This window comes from Lepisosteus platostomus, chromosome 9 (assembly GCF_059453375.1).
Source record: "Lepisosteus platostomus isolate fLepPlt1 chromosome 9, fLepPlt1.hap1, whole genome shotgun sequence".
NCBI lineage: Eukaryota > Metazoa > Chordata > Actinopteri > Semionotiformes > Lepisosteidae > Lepisosteus > Lepisosteus platostomus.
In genome coordinates, this window is record NC_142619.1 from 19,129,108 (window position 1) to 19,152,710 (window position 23,603).

At 36.0% G+C, this 23,603-nt stretch overlaps 1 protein-coding gene across 4 annotated transcripts in view; it reads right to left on the reverse strand.

The window, feature by feature from the left end:
- The window catches only part of mapk8ip2 (mitogen-activated protein kinase 8 interacting protein 2), a 69,134-nt gene extending 47,703 nt beyond the window's left edge, over window positions 1–21,431 (reverse strand). Inside the window, exon 1 of one of the 4 annotated variants that reach the window (XM_088647097.1) lies at window positions 20,496–21,431. In XM_088647097.1, coding sequence (XP_088503223.1) covers window positions 20,496–20,560 — 65 coding nt within the window. In that variant the 5' untranslated portion in view covers window positions 20,561–21,431. The other 3 variants (XM_088647099.1, XM_088647100.1, XM_088647098.1) reach the window with 3 other exon arrangements.
- Between the last annotated feature and the right edge of the window lie 2,172 nt (window positions 21,432–23,603).

Below are 23,603 nucleotides of genomic sequence, written 5' to 3' on the forward strand. Positions count from 1 at the left end.
CAATTTTAATGAGCTCAGGTAATCAGTTTCAAATAAATGTGTTTTGATTGTTTTCCGATGATATATTATCAAGATACTAGGGCTACGTGACACATAGTTTAACTATTATGCTCTCTTTTAATTGTAATGAAATGTTTACTTTTACATAACGGTCTTTTGCTTTAAGATCTCGTATTTTACTGATGTGCTTACAATACAGCAAAGGCCATGTTCAAGGCCATGGAGTTTGTCTAAAGTAGATTTGATTGAAATATCAATGGGAACAAACATTGTACATGTTGAATGCCAAAACCTGACTGTAGGGGGTCATCAGAGGTCCACCAACATCCATGGTGAGGTGCAGTACAAGGTCAAGTACAGTAATCTCTCATATACCACCATTCAACAACACCTGCACCATGATACACTAACCTCTCTCAGTTTTGTTTGTTTACACTGTTACCATGAGTATTTCAGCGACATCATGAATGCCAATTTTGACCACTGTCAAATGGCCTCAAACAATTAAGCACTTAACTTCCAAGTGCAACAAAATAATTGATAAGTTAGCATTTCATATTTTTTCATTTGCCATTTGTAAATGTCAATGTAAATGTGATTTTATTGACCAGTATAGCTTTTAATTTTTGATTTTATTAATTTGACACTATTCCCTATAGGTAGGGCCATTCATTTGTGTGTTAAGCTCCTCTTGTGAATATGTGGATTTGCCTAAAATTCCACTTTGGGGGAATGTACTGTAACCCCAGTGTTGGCCAAGGGTCTACTCACTGCAGCATTAACCAACCAAAGTCATGCAATCCCCCTAACTATCAGTGTGATGGTATTTAAATACTGTGATGTCTGAATAAATAATAACTGAATAACTGTCATGTCTGCCTCATGGTACCACAATGAGCCACAATAACCTAAATAAATGTTTCTAATAACAATTTCAAATTTAAGTTTGTATCTTTCTTGTGATGACACAAATACCCAATTATATTTACATCTACAAAGCTAACATATTTAACGTTGATCTACAGTCAAATAACAAGATTGTTACGTACAGTGACAGTCTAAATGTAAAATTACTAAAGTGGAAAGATTGTTCTGTGTGTGTCAAGGGCTGGCTACCCCACAAATTAATCAAAATGAGATGCAAATCTGCAGAACTATGTACTGTATAGAATCCAGAAAAGGACACTGTATTGTAATCTGGAGGATCAATTTAGTCTCCTTTAAGTCATAGGAGCCGTTTCACCAGTGGTAGCAGAAGTACAGTACATGTTGGAAATTACTGTGTTAGTTTCTTCCATTTTAGTAACTTGAATAACACAACTAAAACAGAGAATGTAATTTCACAGCAGAAGAAGCGGTGAGTTCTTCACATACATGTGTGTATATGTAATATAAGTAAACATATATAATGGAACAAGTAATAGGTTTATTCCATGCTGAAAACAGAAGAAAGAAAACACGTTTTGGCCCTGGAGCCTTCTTCAGGTGTGAGTCATGTAATCCCCCAAACTGCTCACATCTGAAGAAGGCTCCACGGCCTAATGTTTTCAGTTCAATGTACTGTATGTTGATTAGATGAAAAAGCAAAAGCATATTTCTTTCATTGTTTTGTATACAGCCCTAAAACATAAGTTTATCAGTCATACTCTTATACTAACAGAAAATATGTGTTTGCATGTATATATGCCTTTATTTTCAAACAAAAATAATATATACTGTACTGTAAAATTGCATTTTATGTCTGAAATTCAATAAATACATTTTGGTTCAATAATATGCTTTACATATGTCCAAATAATAATAATAATAATAATAATAATAATAATAATAATAATAATAATGATAATAATGATAAGTCAACTGAGAACAAATTATTTATAAATTTGAGTTGAGGAATACCTGTTTACATAAGACATTTCTTGGAGCTACAGTTTCCTCCCACAGTCCAACAACAAACAGGCAAGTTAATTAGATTCTGGGAAAATGGGCCCTGAGTGTGTGTTTGTATTGGTGTATATCCTGTGATTGACTGGTGCCCTGTCCAGGTCAGGCCCTGCCTTGTACCTGTTGATTACCGGGATATGTTACTGTTCCCCTCCAATCCAAGGTATTGGATAAAGCAGTTTAGAAAATGGATGGTTGGCCATTTACTGGAGCAATTTGAGAAAATTACTGCCCTAGGTATCTTACTTAGGATTTGAACCCACAACTATCCCGAGTCCAAAGTCCAAACAACACTCCACACTGCTAGCCAAATGCTTTAGGGTACCTCCCATTTTTATGTCCAAATGCCAAATTCTTTCTAGTGAATGAACTTTTTTTCCACTTTGATCAGGCTACCACCCTGGTTAGTACTGGTGCAGGAGACCTCTACATAAAATCAGGCTGCTGCTCTCAGTGGTGATCAGTGTATGATCAGTCCAAGAATCTAGAGATGCAAATTAACCTACAGTAGGCATTATGTCTTGGGACTCTGGAACCCATGCTGGCTACCTGAACAGCATGCAGACTCTCTACAGAAGGCTCCCCAGGCCAGAATCAAACCCAAGAACTGTCATGTCCCACTATTACTGTTGTTGTTGTAACTGTCATCCATGCACTCCCATGGCTTTAATAAAGTAACAAAAGGTTGACAAATGTAAAGTAACAGCCATGTAATGTCAGTATTGGCAATTGTACTAAAAAAGAGAAATTGTATCGGCAGATGTCAGGTCATAAAAATAACAGAAAAATAAAAAGTAAAATACATGATGACTTCAGGGAAAAAAATGAAGCACATTGTCTAAGATTACATTTATAGTACATGTAATTGTGGTACTATGTATCGTGCTGACTAAGGATAATTCTCACATCTTATGTTTTACTGAGCTTAGATTTTCCACCTCCAGTGAAACGTCTCATAAATGTAAGCAATGTTCAATTATTTAATGTTTAGCAAGAAATTCAAGGCAAGACATGCAGCAGCAAATGCAGTATTTTTTCACTATATGAATTATATGTATCTTTCAAAAGATGTTTCAAATGTTTAAAAAAGATCGGAATATAATTCTACACACAACTTCAACACTTTCAACAGTTTAATCAGAAAAAAGTAAGCTAGGTTGTCCCTATTATAAAATGTTTTTTGCATTTTTGCTCCAATACTTTGTGACTTCAAAACAGTGAATCCAACTGTAGTGAAATCACTAATGAGTCCCTCCAAAAGAGAGAAAGATACCATAAATCAAAGGGAATTTGTAATGTTTTTTAAAAATAAAAAACAGGAATAATGCATTTGCTAATGCACACATTTGTCCATTGACATAAACAGGATCTCGAGTGACTAAAACCAACAGATAACTGATGATTAAGAAAAATATTCATCTAGATGTTATAAGTCAATCTAGATAACCTGTTACTATCGAGATATACTGTATCACTGTGATTTACATGTTTGGTTTTCTGCAAAAAAAAAGGGTGGTAAGGGTTTCAATAGGTTTGTAACCCTCAGCAAACGCCATACACAATAAAAGGCAGTTCATCTAACTGTGTCTGTCTCTTGGGAGATGCCATTTCCAACCTGAAGGCAAAGAAATCCCATTATGTACATTTCAGGAAGACCAGAGAGGGGGGAGGGATCTATGCAGCATGACGGAAAATCACCTCAGCTGGCATCCCTGTTTCCATGACAGCTGAAAGCATTAAGAGAAACGTAAAGCAAGCACTCAGTAGCTCCGTGTTCTCTCAGCACATTTCTAACAAGGCATTTGTCTATAACACACTACATTATTCTACCCGCAGCACAACACTTACAAATATACATTAGCTTTCTTCTCTGTTTTTGGAAATTGAAGGAAATTGAAGTAGAACCATGACATCGAGATGTGGGAAACACAAACTGCAAAGTTTTAGCATTTCAAGATAAAAAAAAACCTGTGTTCACAAAGAAGGAGATTTCATCAGGCAAAAGGTGTGAAACTGCAAATATGCAAATATGCAAGCAAAATAAAAAACACAGTGACAAATAACCCAAGACTGGATGAAAATACAGTGTCTGATCCAAATGTCAAGCAATTAGTCCAGAGGTAATATGGGTCAGAAAAGTCTTGTATTCGTTAATATGCAACATACTGTACAGCCAGTGGTGAGAGTCTTTCCTTGTATTCTGTAGAGGTGACCGATATACCTGAGTGATCACAACAAACACATCACATCATGAAGCACTGGTCCCACTGACCTATCAGGAAACAATGGTCAAATCCATAGATACTCCTATAAAAAAAAAATACATTAAAAAATGAAAACAGAGATGCACCAGAAAAATATACAGTGGTTGCATTATTGTTTCAGTATTTTTAAGTATCAAACACTTCTTATTTCCCTGTTCCTATATCATTGTTCTAGTACTGAATAATATGAAGAGTGAGTACTACTTTTGAAACTGAAAAAAAAAACATAATTTGGTTTATATGGTATATGAACTTTTTTATAAGACCTTATTTTGATTTAATGACAGGCCACTGATACAAAGATGCTTGTGCATTCTATTTTAAAATGCCACTTCATCATAGTTATAGTAAATGAGCTCTACACATATCTACACAGAATATATAAAACATAAATTACTTAATAAATTAGAACACTGATTAAATACATAAGGTAGTTTCAGCTTCCAATAAAATAATTCATCCTCACAACTATAGGAATAATGTGAAAAAGTATATTAACAAAATCTAAGTGAAAATAAAAATGTTGTAGTACATCAATTACAATATTAATGTTCAAAAGATATAAAACACATCCAGTATAATACTGATGTTTAAATAATAGAGAATACCTGTAATTATTACCCAAGTCCCAAGCATAGATTGGTGTACAAAACACTAAGCCAAATTAATTATCAGGCAATTATCTACAAAGGGATTTCCAGAATCACCCTCTTGGAACCAGTGCAATTGTGAATCAAGGTGATTTCTGCAGGTGCATTTAATTACAAACCTGTGATTTGCAATTACATGCCATTGTCAGTGTCTTTTATGTAAGGCGAGCTGAGGTGAGTGATTAAATTACTCTGCTGCTCCTGTAGCACTGCACAGTAGTCAGCACCTCTACTACACATGTACAGGGTGCTGAATATTGTTGCTTTCTAGTGTGCAGCATACATCATGTGTTCCCCCACATTAATTGTAAAATAATTACCATAGGAGTCATGTATACATACTTACTTACTGCACAACTAAATTAAATTAGGATGACTAGAAAATACTTCATATAATATTTTTAAATAACTTCATACTTGATTACAGGGATAGCAGCTGAAACAAAAGTACTTAAGTTCCCTAGAATTTTCCTCGAAAAATGCAGCATTATAAATTTTCTTAAGTTTCTAATTTCTAGTGTTCTCTGTAGAATGTGTCCATTTTACATAAACTGTACAGTAATAACATATAAACAATGTAACCAAATAAAGGGTATTAAAATGTAATAATTTAATAATCTTTTTGCTTTTAGCTTCAGCTTAAAAATTGCTCGCACACAGTTATACAGCCCTTTTTTGTTTATCAGATTGAACTCGTCTACTCTGAAAGACTTGAAAACAGGGCTTCAGTTGTCTGCCTGTTTATCCTGGGAGAACATGACATGTTCTTAGGTCATCGACTTCATTGAACTTATGTTTTGAACACTTTTGAGAAGGCTCAGCTTTTAGGATCATCATTTCCATCAGATATATTATCATTTCATTATAGTACTTGCAAGTCTAAAACCAAAGACTGGGTACTCAAAGTTCCTTACAATATCTGACCACCTGTCAGAATGAAAAGCCCAGGTCTTGATAGCCAACCCGGCGGAACCAATCAGCAGATATTTCTGCTGCTAAACCCAAGACCACAGAGCTCATGATTTCTTTGAGCATCTGTTGGTGTGACACAATTACACCAAGCAATCTCAGTGTATCTTCCTTTTCCAGCTACTGTAAATCCCTCCATTACAACACAGAGCATATCTCAGAAGCACAGCGCCACAGGGAAAGGGCAAGGGTTGAATGAAAGCTGACGACTGCTCCTGCCCTTCATCGGGATGTGAGTCCATCGCAGGACCACAGTAAAAGGGACAATTTAGAACTGACATGATTATGGAGATGGCAGGAAGTCAGAAAACCCATACAAAGACAGAGAAGCCATATGATCTCCATGCAGAAGGTACCGTAGCCCAAAATCAAAACCAGGCCCAAAAGCTGTGAGCATCACTAGACACCATGCCACCCTGGTATTGTAAATGAAGTGCAAAAACCAGTGCAGCAATGCAAAGATTCCACTGGCCTCAGCACTTGTGTACAGTATGTGTTAATGTGCACTCCTCGTGAAAAAAAGCTGGAAGCATTTACTGATGTACAGCAGGCAGTGGCAGAGGGTATCTGGAATGCTCTTTTTCCCACCCTTCACATACTGTAATGCATTTACTGATTTTATTGACACAGCACAGTGTGCGTAGGCTTGTAGCAGATCCGCTGTTCTTTAAAAAGAACAGGTTTTTATTGTTTCACCAAATTCTGAAAATGTCTAAGGACTACATTGAGATTTAAGTCATTTTTACTGTTACTGAGCATGGTCAATATTTTTAAATTGATTCATTTGAGGCACAAATAAGAAGAAATTATTTGGCTTGTTACTGGACTACTGATTAAAACTATTAGGATTTTTTTCTGTCAGTCTGACTATATTTTCAGCTAACTGGAGACAGTCAGTGAATTTGAACAAGTTGATAAAATTTTGAATATGAATAAATTAATTTATTTGAGTTTGCCTCAAATGAATATCTATTTTCTGAGAGTCCGTGACATATGAAGACAGTTGGTAAATGCCTTTTTTTTGTTCCTATATCCATTAGCTGTATGTACTTCATACCGCAACATAAGATATTGGCTTCTTTAAAAAGATAACCAACAGATAAAACTTGGCCCTTTCTGACTGAGTAAAAATGTTAGTGACTGCCGTTTCTGATTATACTCACATTCACAAAAATGTGACCCTGTATTGCAGCTGTAGAACAGCTGGTAGGACTATACCCAGCCTTCCCTGTCAACTCTGAAATAGCTGATCCTGCCAAAAATGTAATAAAAACCTTAAGTGATTTAATTCCAGATGTATTGCTGGGCAAGACAGCAGCTATTTTTAACAGTAACAAAAATATGAAGAGGTCAAAACAGTATTTATTTGCACTTTTAAAACGTAACTAAATAATTGCAAAATAAAGAGGCACATATTTACATTGTCAATCCCATCTAAAAAGCATTGTGTCTAGACTGCTCTATCTAATGAAAGGAAAGACAAATCATAACACACACACATTTAGAGATCATCTGACATGGAACGTGGAAGAGTGACTTGTGTTAACTTAAAAGGAATCACACAACCTCTTCAACTGGAAAAGCTTCAATAAAACAGCAAAGAGAAATTTAGATTGCTAACTGCCATTCTACAAGTGATATAGCCTCCTATAAATTCCTATGGAATATTGTATAGAGATAATAGCTACAGTGTCTTCCAAAAGTATTGGGACAGTGAAGACTAAACTAGTATTTTCACTATCAACTCCAATAATCATCTCATGAAAAAAAATAACTAATAAGTATAGCCCCCATGTATATTATTTTACTACTGTCAATTCAGTTCAAGGGAGTATTATGGTGTGGCGGATAAGTCTTTGAATTCAAAGTGGTGGTTATAGGTTCAAGTCCCTTCTTAGACACTGCTGTTATACCTTCATGCACTTACAGTAATGCATCAAAAGGCAACCAAACACAAGGGGTCCCCATTAAACTGTAAATCACTCTGATATTTGTTTTCCTGCACTAATGTCTAAGCTATTGGTGATGAGACATTAAAAAATTAGGTTTTGACTATGTGGCCTTCATCTAGAAAAAGTGTTGCATGTTGTGTAGCTGGTGGAGAATGTAAGAAGAAGAACATTAGCATTAATGATCCAGCAAAACTTGCCAATTGTTTTAAGGTAAGATCATATAAAAGGGTGTTTGGTTAATCTATATAAAATTTTGCTTAAAATAACGTTGTGATTGTATGTGTGAAACACACATTTAATTTAATATACATCCCTAACTCTTCCTCCCCAGTTAAAATTACATGGGCAAGTTTATGCTCATATAGACTCACCTTATATTTACACCCCATGTATGTAAGTCATTTCATTATAAGCCATGTCTCTCTGGTCCCTAACCCCAGCGTATATCAGGAACCTTCTGTACTGATAATTTACTGTCCGAAAATTACATAAGGTGACTGTGTCCCTATACTTACAGTATAGATGCTTGAAATTACTGGGTTGAACCCAAAGTATGTTTTTGCTCTAATATGATGAAGTCTGTATGTATGTGAACATATCATTCATTTTAAACTCATAATCACAAACAAACAATGCTTGACTGTAAAGCAGAAAAATCAATTTCTGTCAGTTTTCATTGGAAGGTTATGCAGACCTTTAAAGAGCAGTGATGACCAGCCCTGATCCTGGAGAACAACAGTCCTTCACAGGTCACCTTAAATGATTGATTTCAAAAGGCTTGGAACACCAGCAGGCTGATCAGTCAGACAATGTGCACAATTACTTAATGGAGGTCATTTGGACTGACCCCCAGAAACCCCCAAGGGCCACGACTGGCCATATTACTATTTTTCTTAAACAAACGTACATGTGTTTTAAGTCTTCAGAAACTGATAACTTAGGGTGACTTTAAAAATTCTGATTGCGTCTGTTCAGGACAATTGCCAACAAAATAAAAACTTTGTGTCTTGGTCCTAATTTGACCTTGTCCTCAGAAATCCTGCTTGAACAACAGAAACACGTTCAATACAGAGCCCAGGATCAAACAAACAAAGGAGGTTTTAAAGAGCATTAACCAATTTCCAAGGCCACAATTAGCTTTGTCTTAGGACACAGATGATAATTATACTATATCCTCAAGAGAAAATAAGACAATCCTTCCTGACTTCCTGTAAAACAATCCTAATGAACTATTTTCAGTGTAAGTTAAAGTCCAATACATTATTAATCATACCAGTATTTCTAATAAAGGAATACACTGGGACTCCAATTTATTTGTTACTGTAAACTGTATATAGCAGAAAGAAAGGTCAATTATGTATCCCTAGGTCAGCAGCTGAATGACTTTTATCTTTCAACAAAGGAGATCCTGAGCTCACTGTACCGTACATTAAATTTTAACATACAAATATTTGGCCATCCCTTACACTCACATTCTTAGAATTATGTTATACTAGAGCATGTGATTTTGATGTCTTATATTTTTTATTTTAATCAATCTACCCTGATTATCATCTATTGTCTATATTTCCAGTTAACAGAGTTTATAATGCTGTTTTTTTAATTACTATAAGTTACACATGATCCTGTAACTTCACAATGTTAAGCACCAAGCAAGCTTGTAAATTGCAATCTTGAAATCTGTTGCTTTTCTATTTCTAACAATGCCTAATTATAATTATAACCATTATAAAACCTTATTTGCAAAAGACATACTAACTATTCATAACTGTGCAAGTAAATAGTAGATACTGTAGCTAGATACAGTAGATTTCTCTTTGAACATATGAAAGTGTCAGTTATAATAACAAAAAAAACCCAAGTTATTAAAATACTTTGATTTAAAACCATCCCTTTTGTCAAGTTAGTTTGATTAATTTGATTTCCAAAAATTCTACAGTCCTTTTCTGATGTTGCAGCAGTATTTACATAACAATAAATCAAGTATCTATAGATTAACAACCCCAATTCCAAAAATTCATATACAGTACTGTATATATTGTAGGTAAACAAAGTACAGAACAGAGGAATTAGGAAATGTGTACCCTATATGATTTCAAAAGATAAATGTAAATTTGCAGCAATATGGGACAGACAGTTCATAAAAAACTTGTCTAGGCTGCACAGTCTTCACTTCAGATCACTGGTCACATTCTCCTCTTCTTCATTAACCCTGTCCGTTCTCCTTTGCTTTGGTATTCTTAAGCATTAAACACGTGGCCATTTGTTGGGTTAGACAACTTTTAAATGGGAATGGTCTTCTAAGAATGGCGATGCAGCATGAACAATTTTACTTGAGAAAGACAATAACAGCATCCAGTCGCAATTAAATCTGAAATTCTGGAAGGAAACCTTAATTTCCAAGTAAGACTTCGATTTCTTCCTTGAGTTATGGTCCTAAAGCAAAACTGAATTTTACTTTGTAAATGAAGCAAAGCCAAAGAGGCTGGGCCACAGTCATCACTTAAAGACCAAGAGTATTTAGCTATAGTAGATTTCATGCAGAATCTGTTTCACTTTACAGTATGTCTTGAAGTTTTCCAAAGTTTTTGTTTGCTTCCTGTTTGTTAAGTTAAATGTCCACCTATTACAAAAAAAATTACCAGAGAAGTGTAATAATCAATATCAGAGTATGTACAAACTCTAGTTACACAGTATTTAACTGTTTTAAAACAGCTCCAAATCCAATATCTAATCCTTTTTAGCAGAACACTGGCAAAGTTTTTTTTAAAAGAATATAAAAATGTTGCTTTCTGATAGATAAAAAGATGCCAGTTTAATGCCATCCAGTTTAGAAAAAGCACAAGATCCTAAACCAGAAGACTGCAGCTCCTTCTTCAGGAATAAATAGAATGAAGCTATACATTACTCACTGCAAAAAAACACACTCCTGCACAATTTGCAACACAGCCAGTACAGATCATTTCTAACCCATATTGGCCTTCAACTACCAATCATCATAAGATAAGGAAAATGTGGTGAAACCTGCAGAACTGGAAAAAATACATTGAGGTAATGGAACAAAGTATTATAACAATATCAGATTGCATTATCCCAATAGATCATGCACACATTAATCTGTGTAGAGCCATCTACGGATCAGCCACCAGATCTCCCACACAGCTACAGCCCTGTACATATACTTTGCCTGGAGAAGGAGTCTGTCTGCGAATTTCAACAACAAAAGTTAACTGGATAAAGGTAAATAAGCTACTACAGTAAATAAGCAGAATTAGAACAAAATATGATTGAATCTCTGGACTGTGCTCAGCAAACCAGATCAGAAGAGACAATAAAGAACCTAAACTTCACTCACTTAAGTGAGTAACTTCAAACACGATGGACTCCTACACTACTTTGCAGCAACCTTGCTGACAATCTGCAAATATCAATCAGATTTCAGCCATCTCCTTCATATGATGCTCAAAAATGGAATGGAAAGCAATACAGAGTCTGTGCAGAGTTTTCCAAAGGCAGAAAAATTCCATAATTAGCATAAGCCCTTCACTGCCCTGTAACTGCACAAAGTACAATGAACCTTCCAGCCAGGAATTGCAGCTAGCTATGAGAACTTCCTAACAAAGTTCCTAAAACAGCTTGGTCCATGTGCCCACTCCAGGCCGGATCATATTTTAACAAGGGGCATCTGAGAAGGAAAACAAAATTCTGAAAAATGTCCAAGGTCACCAGCCTCCGAAAAACCAGGCAAAGTTTCAAACCTACCATCAAACAATTACAAAAATCAGAAATGGAAAACTTCCTGAATATCAAAACAGCAAGCTTTCAACAAATAGAATGCATGTGTGATCATGTTCTGGCATTAACCCCTTTTATCAGATTGTTTTCAAAGAAATTTTTTAATTTGATCTTACTGAAGTATATGGCATAGTATGGCTCACAGGTCTTCATGTCAACATAGCAAGAGTCCTCCCCCCAAAGGTTACTGACACCATTGAACTGCTAGTCTGAGACTAATGGCTCAGGATGCCTGTTAGTGGCAAGGTCAGGGCCTGAGGGAAGCTGACGAATAAACTACCCGGGTGGATCCATCTTATCCCCAAAACTATTCACTTTGCTCCTTAACAAACTGTCCCCAATATACACCTTGAAGTTTATCTATGAAGACAACATCTGCTGTGACAAAGAGACATATTTCCTCTGAGCTATAAGATTCACTATTTGACAATGTTACAAATATGACCACAGAAAGCAAAGATAGGAGTTACAAAGAAACAAACAGCAAAAATGTACATCTAACCTCCACCATGCAAATACAAATATTATCACAAAGTGATGGCTAAAGTACAATTCACACTCTTACTTACAGCAGATGTCACCCTTGACAGAATGGTCAAATACAAAGAACTGATTAAGACTGCAGAAAAAATTAAAACTAGCCAGAATTTCCTCAACAAATTGGATCCTCACACGGAGCAGGTACCAAGAAACTAAGAACCTCTTGTCATCTGCCAAAAGATTTATCACTGGTGCCACCTATTTCTACATTCAATACATTCAATATTGTGATCTTTATTTTCTCACTGATCCACCCTCTCTGCATACAACATAAATATGTTTTGTTAAAATGTTAATATGTCACATGTTAATAGTTTATTGCAGTTTTCCATACCATCCTATCAACTAACTAGCAAATAACGTTCAACTTTAGGCACATTTCTCTTTGCCTCTGCCAAAGACTGGCAAAATCTGCAGAGTAAGCCTAAAGCCACCCACATTCTTATCTGAGGGTGTTTTCGTTTGTTTGACTCAATAAATTCTTTCTGCCTGACACTGGACTTTTTAACACTGCCATGTCCTGTTACCTTATTAACTTTGTAATTGTTCTTCTCTTTCTCTCGCTGCTCATGCAACAACGTCATAAGCCTTCAAGTCAAATTGTCACTGAAAAAAACTACATTGCCAACTGACTCATTAACTTATGACTAATTGACTAATAATTAATAAATTGTGCCCCAGAATGGCACCAATCAATTCATACTAAACGTACAGATGTGAAACTCCACAATAAGCAGGACAAGTACTCTTTGTTCTACTCAGCTTGCCTCATTTGGGTCCCAGTCTTGAGCAACATGGCTCCCTCCTACATTAGAGAACCAGGAAAGCTCCTGGAGATGATCAGCTCTAATCCACACCTGCCCATACCCATGACCCACACCCTCCACAATCCACCATCAGCCTACCTTCAATCAAACCATTCCATATGGTTAATACCGCTATTCCAATGAGTAACTATATACAGTACTATAACTAAACAGCTCTGGTCTATGGGAGTAGGGCCAGCAGGAGAAAACATCCACCAGAAAATCACTTCTTTACCACAGACCCCACTTCTTGCACACACAACTTCTATCTTCTACCTGAACAGTGGGCCCTTTTCAATATCTTCCAGAGTGGCTAAAGTCAGCCACTCACAATCAGTGTGATTGCCAAAACCATCCAAGGTGGAGCTGCAGTGCAGTTCAAACCATGACACACTTCAGGGTGGGCTAAGCCACCGACAAGCACAATGCTTGGCTCTGTAACTTTGCACTTGCTAAATATATACATTACGTATGTAAAATATAATGCTGTGCCATTTACACTATACTGTAGTGTAGTCTATTTCAAACTTTAGAGCATTGTGAAGAAATGTATTAGCTAAGAAACCCAAGGCAGTTAACGTACAAAAAATGTGCTATTATGGCATCAGACACACACAATAACCTGGAAAGTATAAAATGTAAAGTGACCTAATTTGCATTTTTGAGATTAACATCAATTAATTCACTGTAATTTTCTTTTTCAGGAAAAAAAAAAGATCTTGCACCCAGTCTTTTAACAGTTGATTTTAACATTGTAATTATATTGTCTGTGTACTTCATCCATCTGCCATGCTACCAAATTTAAATTAGGATCTCAGTGATGGAGCCCTGCTAAAAGTCCATTTTTAAAAGAATGAAAAAAATAACATATTCTCAATTGGTAATCAATGATAATAACATTCATTGATAATAACCTATACTTCATTTTGTGATTGCTATCCACATGCTTTAGTTTTAAAGTGGAACTGCACCTGTCTACTTGCATATTTATTCGCATTTTAATTATCATGTCACTGCCAGGCTCTGATGATTTTTTAAAGTTTTTGTCAAGGGTAATTTTATAATCAGAGACTGTCTGGTCTAAGATACAGACTCGGTTCTTCCATTGTTGGTTAATAATGATGATTCTACCATAAATTACCTTTCACATCATGCAGTCATTCATCAGGCACTCCACTGTCGGAGCCTGGCCAGACACGGCCATTGTGTGCACCAGGGACAACAGAAATGGGTTGTTTTACCGAGAAATCTGGAAAAGTCACGTCAAATTGCGAAGAGCTATTTATTCACAAGAAAATGAAAAATGTGCTCAGGATAAACAGTATTTTCTATGCCTATAATACAAAGAATTAAGGCTAGTTAATAAAAATAATAATAATAATGGCCTTTAAAAATTACCTAAATGTTTTAATAGAGAACGTTTTTTTAGATAAACTTAATAAAAGACTATTTTTATAAAACACTATCTGATATCTATGTTTTTTCCTATAATAATCTGTAAGTATTGTTACAGGAATGACATTTCTTGATCCATTCACCATTCTCACATATGTACAATGACCTCTTGTACTGAGAGTGAAAATGAAAATAAGACCCTAGCCTAAGCCTAGCCCAGTCTGTCTTTACTGTTTCATTCTGAATGATACATTCTGGGATTTAATTCGATGAATATAGAGATATGCACCTGATATGATTTATTGTGTTTACTTTAGTACAGTCAGTGCACCTGAGCATCAGATTTGGTTGGCATACTAACCAAACTCCCTTAGTAAACATAAACAAAAAGATTATCGGCACCACCTGATGTCGTCAGAACGTATCAGGTTTAGCAAAGCCTACCAATCATTTGTCAAATGATTCCAAGTAATTTCATGTACTAAAGATAAACCACTCATAATTTTACTTAAAGCTTTTTATTCTGTGTTTTATTTAAGCTTCTTATTACTGACTCCCACATTCAAGGTGGCAGCTGGCTTCAAAGGATAGAATTTAAGCAGCTCCATTAATATTAAAAGATTGCCCAGCTAGCAGACTGCAGGGAGTCATCAGCCCCTCACTACGTATTAACATTATGTATGAGGCACTCTCTGCAAAGCCACTAGTAATATTTTAAAATCAGATGGTTTCATTTTCAAAGCATATACTGTAGTCCAATTCATCAGGCTACCTTGACAAAAATAGCTGTTATAAATGATCTTATCATGAACACTTTTAATTAGATATAAAGAAAAATAAAGATGCTTGGATTTGTAGAATATCAATAGGTTTGTGTTTCTTCCTACGATATATGTGTTGCAACAGATTGTTAGAACATGCAGTCGTCCGTTGAAGATCACAACTCTGTGATCAATTCTGAAAATGTCCTAAACTCATTAATTTAAAAGTCTGACACATCGATGTTTAAGATATGAGCTCACAAGGAGTTACAGGTTTTTTACAGGGGTGTGTTCTATTCATAGGTGCTACATAAAATGTTTGTTCTTCTATAAACCCTGGAACAAAGGGTGAGCAATAGTGGATTGTAGTGTGCACAGCTCATGGGATTCCACCAGCAGTACTGTATACTGTACATCAGCAGACAGCAGATTCACAACCTTTCACTGAACTTTGACATCTTCAAATTGAGTGCAGTACACTTTAAACATACAAGTTAACATGAACAATAAAATGATTGCCAAATTAAGTCACAGAAGTCACAAAAACATAGGGAATATACTGTATAACACTAAATTTTGCAGGACTCTGAAATCTGTTCTTCAAAACAGCCAATGAATGTTCTCTGTGGGTGAGTTTCCATGGCTCTCTGCAGCCTGTTGGGAAAGATGCCATGGCGACACAGGCTAGTTTACTCCTAAGGGAGAGAGGGAGGTGGAGTATCTTGTGTTATGCTTTTTATGTATATTTTGTTTGAACACATCTGCTATTTCATTTGAACACATTTTGTTACCATCAGTAACATATACCATAGCTGTGCACAAGCAAGAGGCGTTCATAGGGAAGACAAATAAGTAGTTCATTGCAGATTCACATCAGCAGTATTTTGCAGTGTGTACAGGGACAAAGCTTGAACATTAAGATCAATCTCCTCAAAATCAAACACAGCATGTTTGCTGTCTCTTTCTTTATGCATCATATTTGCCTGAAACGGAATGCAAATATTCAAACTAACTGCTTAGGGCACAAAAGCAAGTATTTAATGCTTTTTTATTTCATTACACCTGCAAATTTTAATGATATCCCCTCCTAATCCAAAAGAACCACAGGGGCCTCTGATCTTCATTCCACTTGAGCTCTTAGTAATGTAATCGATTTGACTGTTGACTTAATTGGTCTAAATTACTGTTGCTTCTGAGAATTTAGCTATTGAGGCATCTAACTTTCCTATTTTCCGGCAGGGCATCAATTTCACAACACTAGAAGTATTCTAAAATAGTGGTGAAAAAATACTATAGTTTTTCTTTTAATTGCCGTTCTGTCATTTATTTGGGAAATTTCATGGCTTATCGTTTGGTTGCAAAGTCCTATAACAAAGAGCTGTTCTGTTATTTGTTGTAGCTTATCCCAGTTAAAAATTTCAGTAATAAAAATTCTGGATATATAACTTGTTAATGGACTATTGTTATGTATCTGTTGCTTCTTAATACTAGTATTCTGCACATACTCCATGTGCAAAACATCTTGCTCACCTTCACCTCACAGTTGCTACCGTATTGTTTTTTATTTACCAACCCTTTTTAAGCAAAATAATAAATGCTCCGAAAAGACCTACTTTCAGACATTCACACGTTCACTTCAAGGTAGATTACTCAGCAAATTTCAGTATTTATTCTGAGTGCCAGATACTGCTGTGCTTTGTTAGACGATATGTGCCCCGAGACGCTTTTTATTGTCCTCAGTGCATCAAATACCATATTCAGCACATCAATATAATCAATCCATGTAAATCAGTACCAAACTAAGAGAACAGACTCAGCTTTATTCTCACCTGTTAAAAAAACAAAAAGGGATGGATGGGTCAGTGCAGCTGTATAGAAGAGGTTTTACCGCTACAGTTTATTTTGTAATACAATTCAGTAGACTTTACAAACTATACATATGTGAAGTACTTTGCATTTGTTATCACATAACACTTCACAATGATATACAGTATAACAAATGTTATTGTTTTTTGTGTGTACAGGTATAGTGCATTGGGAATGAGGCTTGCAGGCCAAATTGTTACATTTTTAAAAGATAAGTAACAGGAGCTAGAGTTGAGTGGCAAAAATACTGTATCTGCAAAAACTGGTCAATTGGCTTTTAATTATTTTAAATTAAAATAATATTAGAAATATGTGTTTCTTCTTATGTTGTGCACTTTCCTAAGTGTACTATAATGAGATAAGCAACTGTAGGATTTATTCAGCCAACCATTATTAGAAAGTCACTTAATCCCAGTGAGGTACAGTATATAACAACCCAGAAACACAGGGTACAAGGTGGAACTACCTCCACTACCCCACTACAAGGTGGAACTACCCTAGAAAGGACTTGCCCATTGAAAGGCAATAGTGCACACGCACAAGAACACTTTAGAGACACGAATTAACCTAACCCACCCAGAAAAATAACATGCAGACAAAGGGAGAAAATAGAAATCACACACAAAGCACCCCAGTCTAGGACGAAACCCAAAACCCACGAGCTGTGAAGCAGCAAGACTAACCACCGAGTCACTGCCCCCACCCCAGTGAAAGTCGTGCCCATTAACTGTGCTGCTGTGCTTGGGTGGGAACTGTACAGAAAGACAAATAATTATCGAGTTTCTAATTCAGTGACTATAAGCCCCGATTATAATGATGTCATAATGTTTCTGCACGGGAAGGAGACACTGATGTACTGTAACTGAGGTTAGGGCAAGAAGCAAAAAGTTGTAGCATTTTGCTTTCACTTTGCACCAACTAGCAATCTAAAGCAAACACATAAAACATGGGTTTAATTGATTATTTTGACTTACCATGGCCAAGGTTTATTGTGTTACCTTGCTCTTTCTACAGAAACGCTTTTTTTTGTCTGGCATGAAACAGACCTATATCCGATTGGGTTGTTTTCCCTATGACATGACATGAACACAAATACAGAATGACAGGGAAATATAATTGGGAATGACTGCACCGTTGTGCTTGGAAAGTCTCACTGATGTGGCTCTGCACAGACCAATATTTTGTGAAAACCTGCTGAAATCTGACCAATATTCTACTGAAACAGAAGTGTAAGATAAACTGAAAATACCACTTTATTTTTCATTTAGTTTCAAAAACGAATATGTGATACCCGTGCGTAAGAGGAAAGCATGTAACTTGAGACTGGGTTGTTGTTCAGTTTCACTGCAGTTGATCTTATAAAATAAAAGATGTGATGGCTCTATTGAACAGTGAGTGTTTCAGAAACATCAAAGAATCCCCACCACACTTCTCCTACTCATATTCTCATATTAACGGTTCCGCAGGTCCTTCCTCTCAGCGGCTGTCAGGGTGTGTAACACTGCCCTAGGCTAGGACTGTTGCCCTTCATCTGCTCATCTATGGACAGAATGTTGCACTATTGTACTTTTTGGACACTCAATCTGTATATACAGTACCTATGTGCATTTTGCACATATTTTACTGTTTTACAGAGACTATGAGCATATTTTGCACACACCTAACTCTATATATTTATTTTGTATGGCTATACTTATTTTAATTTTTCGTCTATTATGATGTCTGTCTTTGCTTGTATTGGGGTGGGCTGCTGTAACACCTCAATTTCCCTTTGGGATCAATAAAATCTATTCTCATTTTTATTTTTAGCAAAAAAAACCCTGCTAGAGTAATATCTGAACTTACAATATATATTTTCTTCTATGAAAACTGTAGAGCATAGAGAAGGTAATTTATTGTTTACTGTCTTTATTGCATTTATTTTTGTCCTTCCAATTTTATGTATCCTGTTTTTCTTCCTCCTCACCACCTAAACATCATGCTCCAATTCTACAGGCATTCCTTTCAGCCTTTCCTTAATGGGCTGCTTTTTGATGGCCCTAAGGGAAGTGTCAACGTTGTTTAAATCAAAATGGTGGGCCTTTTAAGAATATGGATCCTAGAGGTACACCTTCACTGAAGATTACAATAGAACTGATTTTCTGATGTTAAGGTGGGGGAAAAGTAATACTATACTGCTTCAGACTGTGAAGTGGCCAAAGCTTATTTTTTCTGCAATACCCCAAGGGCCAGGGAGATTTCACTCGCTGCCTGACACCGAGTGGCATGTGGATTGTGCAAACACACACACAGAAGCATGCCTCAAATAATGAGAGATGGCTTTCAGTAGTAAATCCTTCAGAATCGTTGCCCTGCGTCAATATTTATGAATACAAATAGTTGTTTATAAATACATATTAAGAGGACATGCTTACCTAGTAGGGTGAAAACAAATTATTTGTTGGAGCAATGTGCAAAAATATGATTATCCCGCAGCTTGCTGGACTTTTGTGTTCATCAAAATAGTTAGAATACAACCCCTAATTGGAATGGCTCAGTACAAATGACTACAAAAGATGCTTTCCTTACAAAAGCAAAAACAATTACATTTTAATATAATTACTGTTCATGCTAAACTATTTTATTAGGGTTATTTTCAGAACAGCATGAGCATTTTTTTAATGATATATACTGTAATTCACATTCATTCATACAACCCATTTCAACTTCAATACCCCACTTCTAGTCTTTTTAAATCCCATGATAACAAGTAAGAGAGAATATAGAAAGATAGGTGCTGAAATGGTTTATTAGTTTTATGTACAACTTTATACATTTCACTCTTTTGTGTTCTGCGGTATAGGTGCGCTGTCAACAAAGTTTGATATCGTTCTAGTGAATATGCATTAAGTCAAACGTTACGGATAGGTAGCTTTAGCAATCATAAACATCACGGGTCAAAGTCCTCTTTTAAAATCGACGAAAAAAGAATTAAGCAGTCCAGACATAGTGATCGGTTTATGTCAGCGGTGGGGTCCTTCTTTCAATTATAATTGTAAATAAATACATCACTATGGAGGCTTCTATGCATCTAGTAGGGCGTGGGCCTCTTGAGAAGCAACTCCTCGAACGTCTGATAAATACAATTAATAACCGTGTGTAAAGCAAAGAATTACAAAGAATCAACCGTTTGATAACCTTTCAGGTTATTTCTCTCCTTTTAAATATAATGTTAATAGTGGTGTTATTTTACAGAAGCAATTGGTAAATAAAACAACTTGCAACGCTACGATATATATACTGTAAATACAGTTATGAAAGAAAGCAATAATATCGAAACAATAATAAAAGCAAAAGTACAAATCTAATATTTTAATGTACGGCTTTCCCCCATCCAACCCTCCCATGCGCCAGTATCAACAGACCTGTCGTAGCGGTACTTGAGAGCATCACCCAGTGACATTCCTACTGCTCCTCCCGCGACAGCCTTGGCCTCTGCAGCAAAGCGCCCGGGAGTTTTCGTTCTGTCCTTGATTTATCGCAAATGAAAATGTTGCTGCTGAAGCAGTCTTACCTGCAACCTGGAGGAGAGAGGGAATGGAAGGTGGAGAGAGAAAACATCTCAGCCCTGTCCGCCATCTTCTTCCAGAAATGACTCAAAAGTGACTGCAGATAATCACAAAGCACAGCCCATTCACAGCCAGAGAGGGTGCAGGCAAACCGGATCAAGGGATGATGATCAGCGAAGAATTTTCGCCCCCTTCTGTGGCAACACTGCAGATGTCACTAACATGAACTAATTGTACCACGGATACATTTATCTACGATCAGAAAATCCAGATAATCCTCTTGGGGAAAAAGGAAAGGAATAGCGTGATGATTAGGAAAATGGTTGTTTTAAATAATCGTGGATTAAACACTGCCATACACCTGCATAGATCTAGCGCTAAGTACTCACAGAATCAGAGCTATGGAATGCAACAGCAAGCTCTTGTAAAAAAAAAAATCAAGCGCAGCCTCTATCCCTTCCAAAGGACGCACACCAAGCTCCCCCAATACTATGTACAGTATATCAAACAGCAAGAGGTAAAAATCTGTACTGAACTAGCAAAGCAGGAAACAGCACTGCGGATGGTCGTACTAAAGACTACAGACCACATTTAAACCAAGATGTATCATCCAGCATTATCATATTCTGTTATGATTATGCGCGTTTAATAGCATTTTTCTATATTTCGAAAAAACGTACAATAGGTTGCATTTTGCTGATGGCTTGTGAATATTATGACTGCGATTGATTTGTTTGTGGGTGGAGAAGATTTTGTGTTACATGGACATCACGTACAGTAATACTGGAATGCGCTGACAAACATTTCACAATTATTCAGAGCATAAATGCATGTCTTTCTTCTTCAATTGGTCTAAAAACCACTGACGCAGCACCACAGATATATCCTGGAGTAACATTTTACTCCTGAACTGAGGATTCTGTCAAAGTTATACCAGATACAGTAACCATCGTGTACGATTCTGTTGATATTGTATGTCTACATTTATAGGAGTGGAAAGAAAATTAAACGATTGGTCAGACTCAACAATGAATCACAAATCAGAGGACATAAGTAAACACTCCTTTGGAGCGCATTTAAACTGAAAACGGGAGTTGTTGGAGTCTGTAACAACTTCTATCCTTTCAAGAAGCAGCTTGTGAGTTAATTAAGCGCGCGTTGTATTACAGTATGTAGACATGTACGTTTTTTTAGAAATCCCAGACATTTTAGAAAAAGCACTACATCCTTAAGCATTCGTTATGATAGTATTTGAAGTAAAGTGTTAAAACAGTACTTGACATGTGGTCATGGCAGATTAGCACTTGGCAGCATTGAAGAATTGCCAAACACTTAAAAACCATGGAAATAACCGACTTCAAAAGCATGGAGGTAATACTCGAGTTTATTTTAGTTTCTCAGTATTTTGTATTTGAATACAGAAGAGTATTTACAGTCTTAATGTGGGAACATGGTCCGCAATCTTGATTTAGTGAGGCCAGCACTATTTCTTGTAGGAATATAAACCATACTGACCTTAAATGAAAGCGTTAACAAGCGCACCCCGGTGACGAGTCTTGACTAACACTAACAAGTTTACAAAGATACATCCAAGCATGCGTTTTCAATAATCAACCACTCCTTTACAGAACACCAAAGTCCAAAGGAAGGGCATACACATCAATGAATTCAAAAAGATGCATTTTAAATAAGCATACTAAAACTACTGCGCAGTGGCACAAAACCTGTTGTAAAGAACAAGTAAAGGTTTATTCCACGCAGAAAAGAAACATATCGTTTCGGATGTGGAGGCTCCGAAAAGCTGATTCTTTTCTTACCTTTTTTGCATGGAATAAACCTTTACTTGTTCCTTTGCAGCCTACGCAGTACCTACTTTTAAAATCTGTTGTATGCGTCGAAGCATAGAGCTGTTCTATCGCCCTTGGTGCTGAAATTGTGTAGGAATTTGAGAGCCACCTATGGAGAAATAAGGTATTACAACACTTAACTATTATCTTAATTGTGTACTACCTCAATTCAAACTCCATCCATCCATTACCGAATGGCGGCTTATTTCTAGTGTCACGGTGACCCAGAGCATGTCAGGACCATAAGACGGATAGGTAGGTTATTACACCCTAGAAAAGAGAACCTGTCCATTACTGCGTACACACTGTCAGTTTAGAGACTCTTATTCACGTAATGTAACTTCTGCACAAGGCATAGTGCTGTCACTCCTATAAAAAAAACAACTAAAAGTATTCCACACAAAGATCTTTTACTCAAGTTCAATGTCTTCCTCATAATGTCTTCGATCTATAATCTTTAGAAATAAAAATATGCAATTATTCAAACATTATTTGAGACTTCATTGTTGTGGATCTTTACATTAAAATACACATAGAATAATAAGAAATTAGCAGTTCTACTTTCCAATTAAAAGAGATGCTTGTAAGAATACAGAATGGGATAGTTTATATACAGTATACTATACAAACACAAAGATCTTGCTTCTTTAAAAGCTATTTTAGAAGCAATAAAGCAGATAATATGTACTAGGAAACAAAGCAAAAAATAATAAGAGCATTAATTTATCCTTTAGTGTGACGCTAGATGAAATTTGAATAATTAGGATAAAAAGACCCATTCCTGTGAACAAAATATAATCAAATCACTGTAAGTAACTTAAGTTTTTATTTCAAAGGTGGTTTTATAGACAATTTTCACCAAATAGATTTGAGATTTAAAATGTCAAATTTATCCTTTGACAGTACAGTGTAGATTATAAATTCAGCAATCTATTTTCAACAGCTTTCTTTTTATAGAACACCAAGATGCATTTGAAGGTGTGGTATGATATACACTAACACAGCACTTGTAATTATTTTCAGGACTTTCACGTAACAAAATGAGGCTCAGATCACTCATTACTAAACACTTATTCAAAGTTTGAGCTGTATCTTTTGGATATCCTAAAGAAAAGTCACATAATTGTATTAACCTATTGCAGAACAGGTGTGTTTATCTCATGTTTTCATGAGATTGAATCATTCATAACTCATCTCATACCAGGACTGGCAAGCCAATCAGAGATATTTCTTATAAGAAGTAAAGTGTACACTGAAATGTGCTCA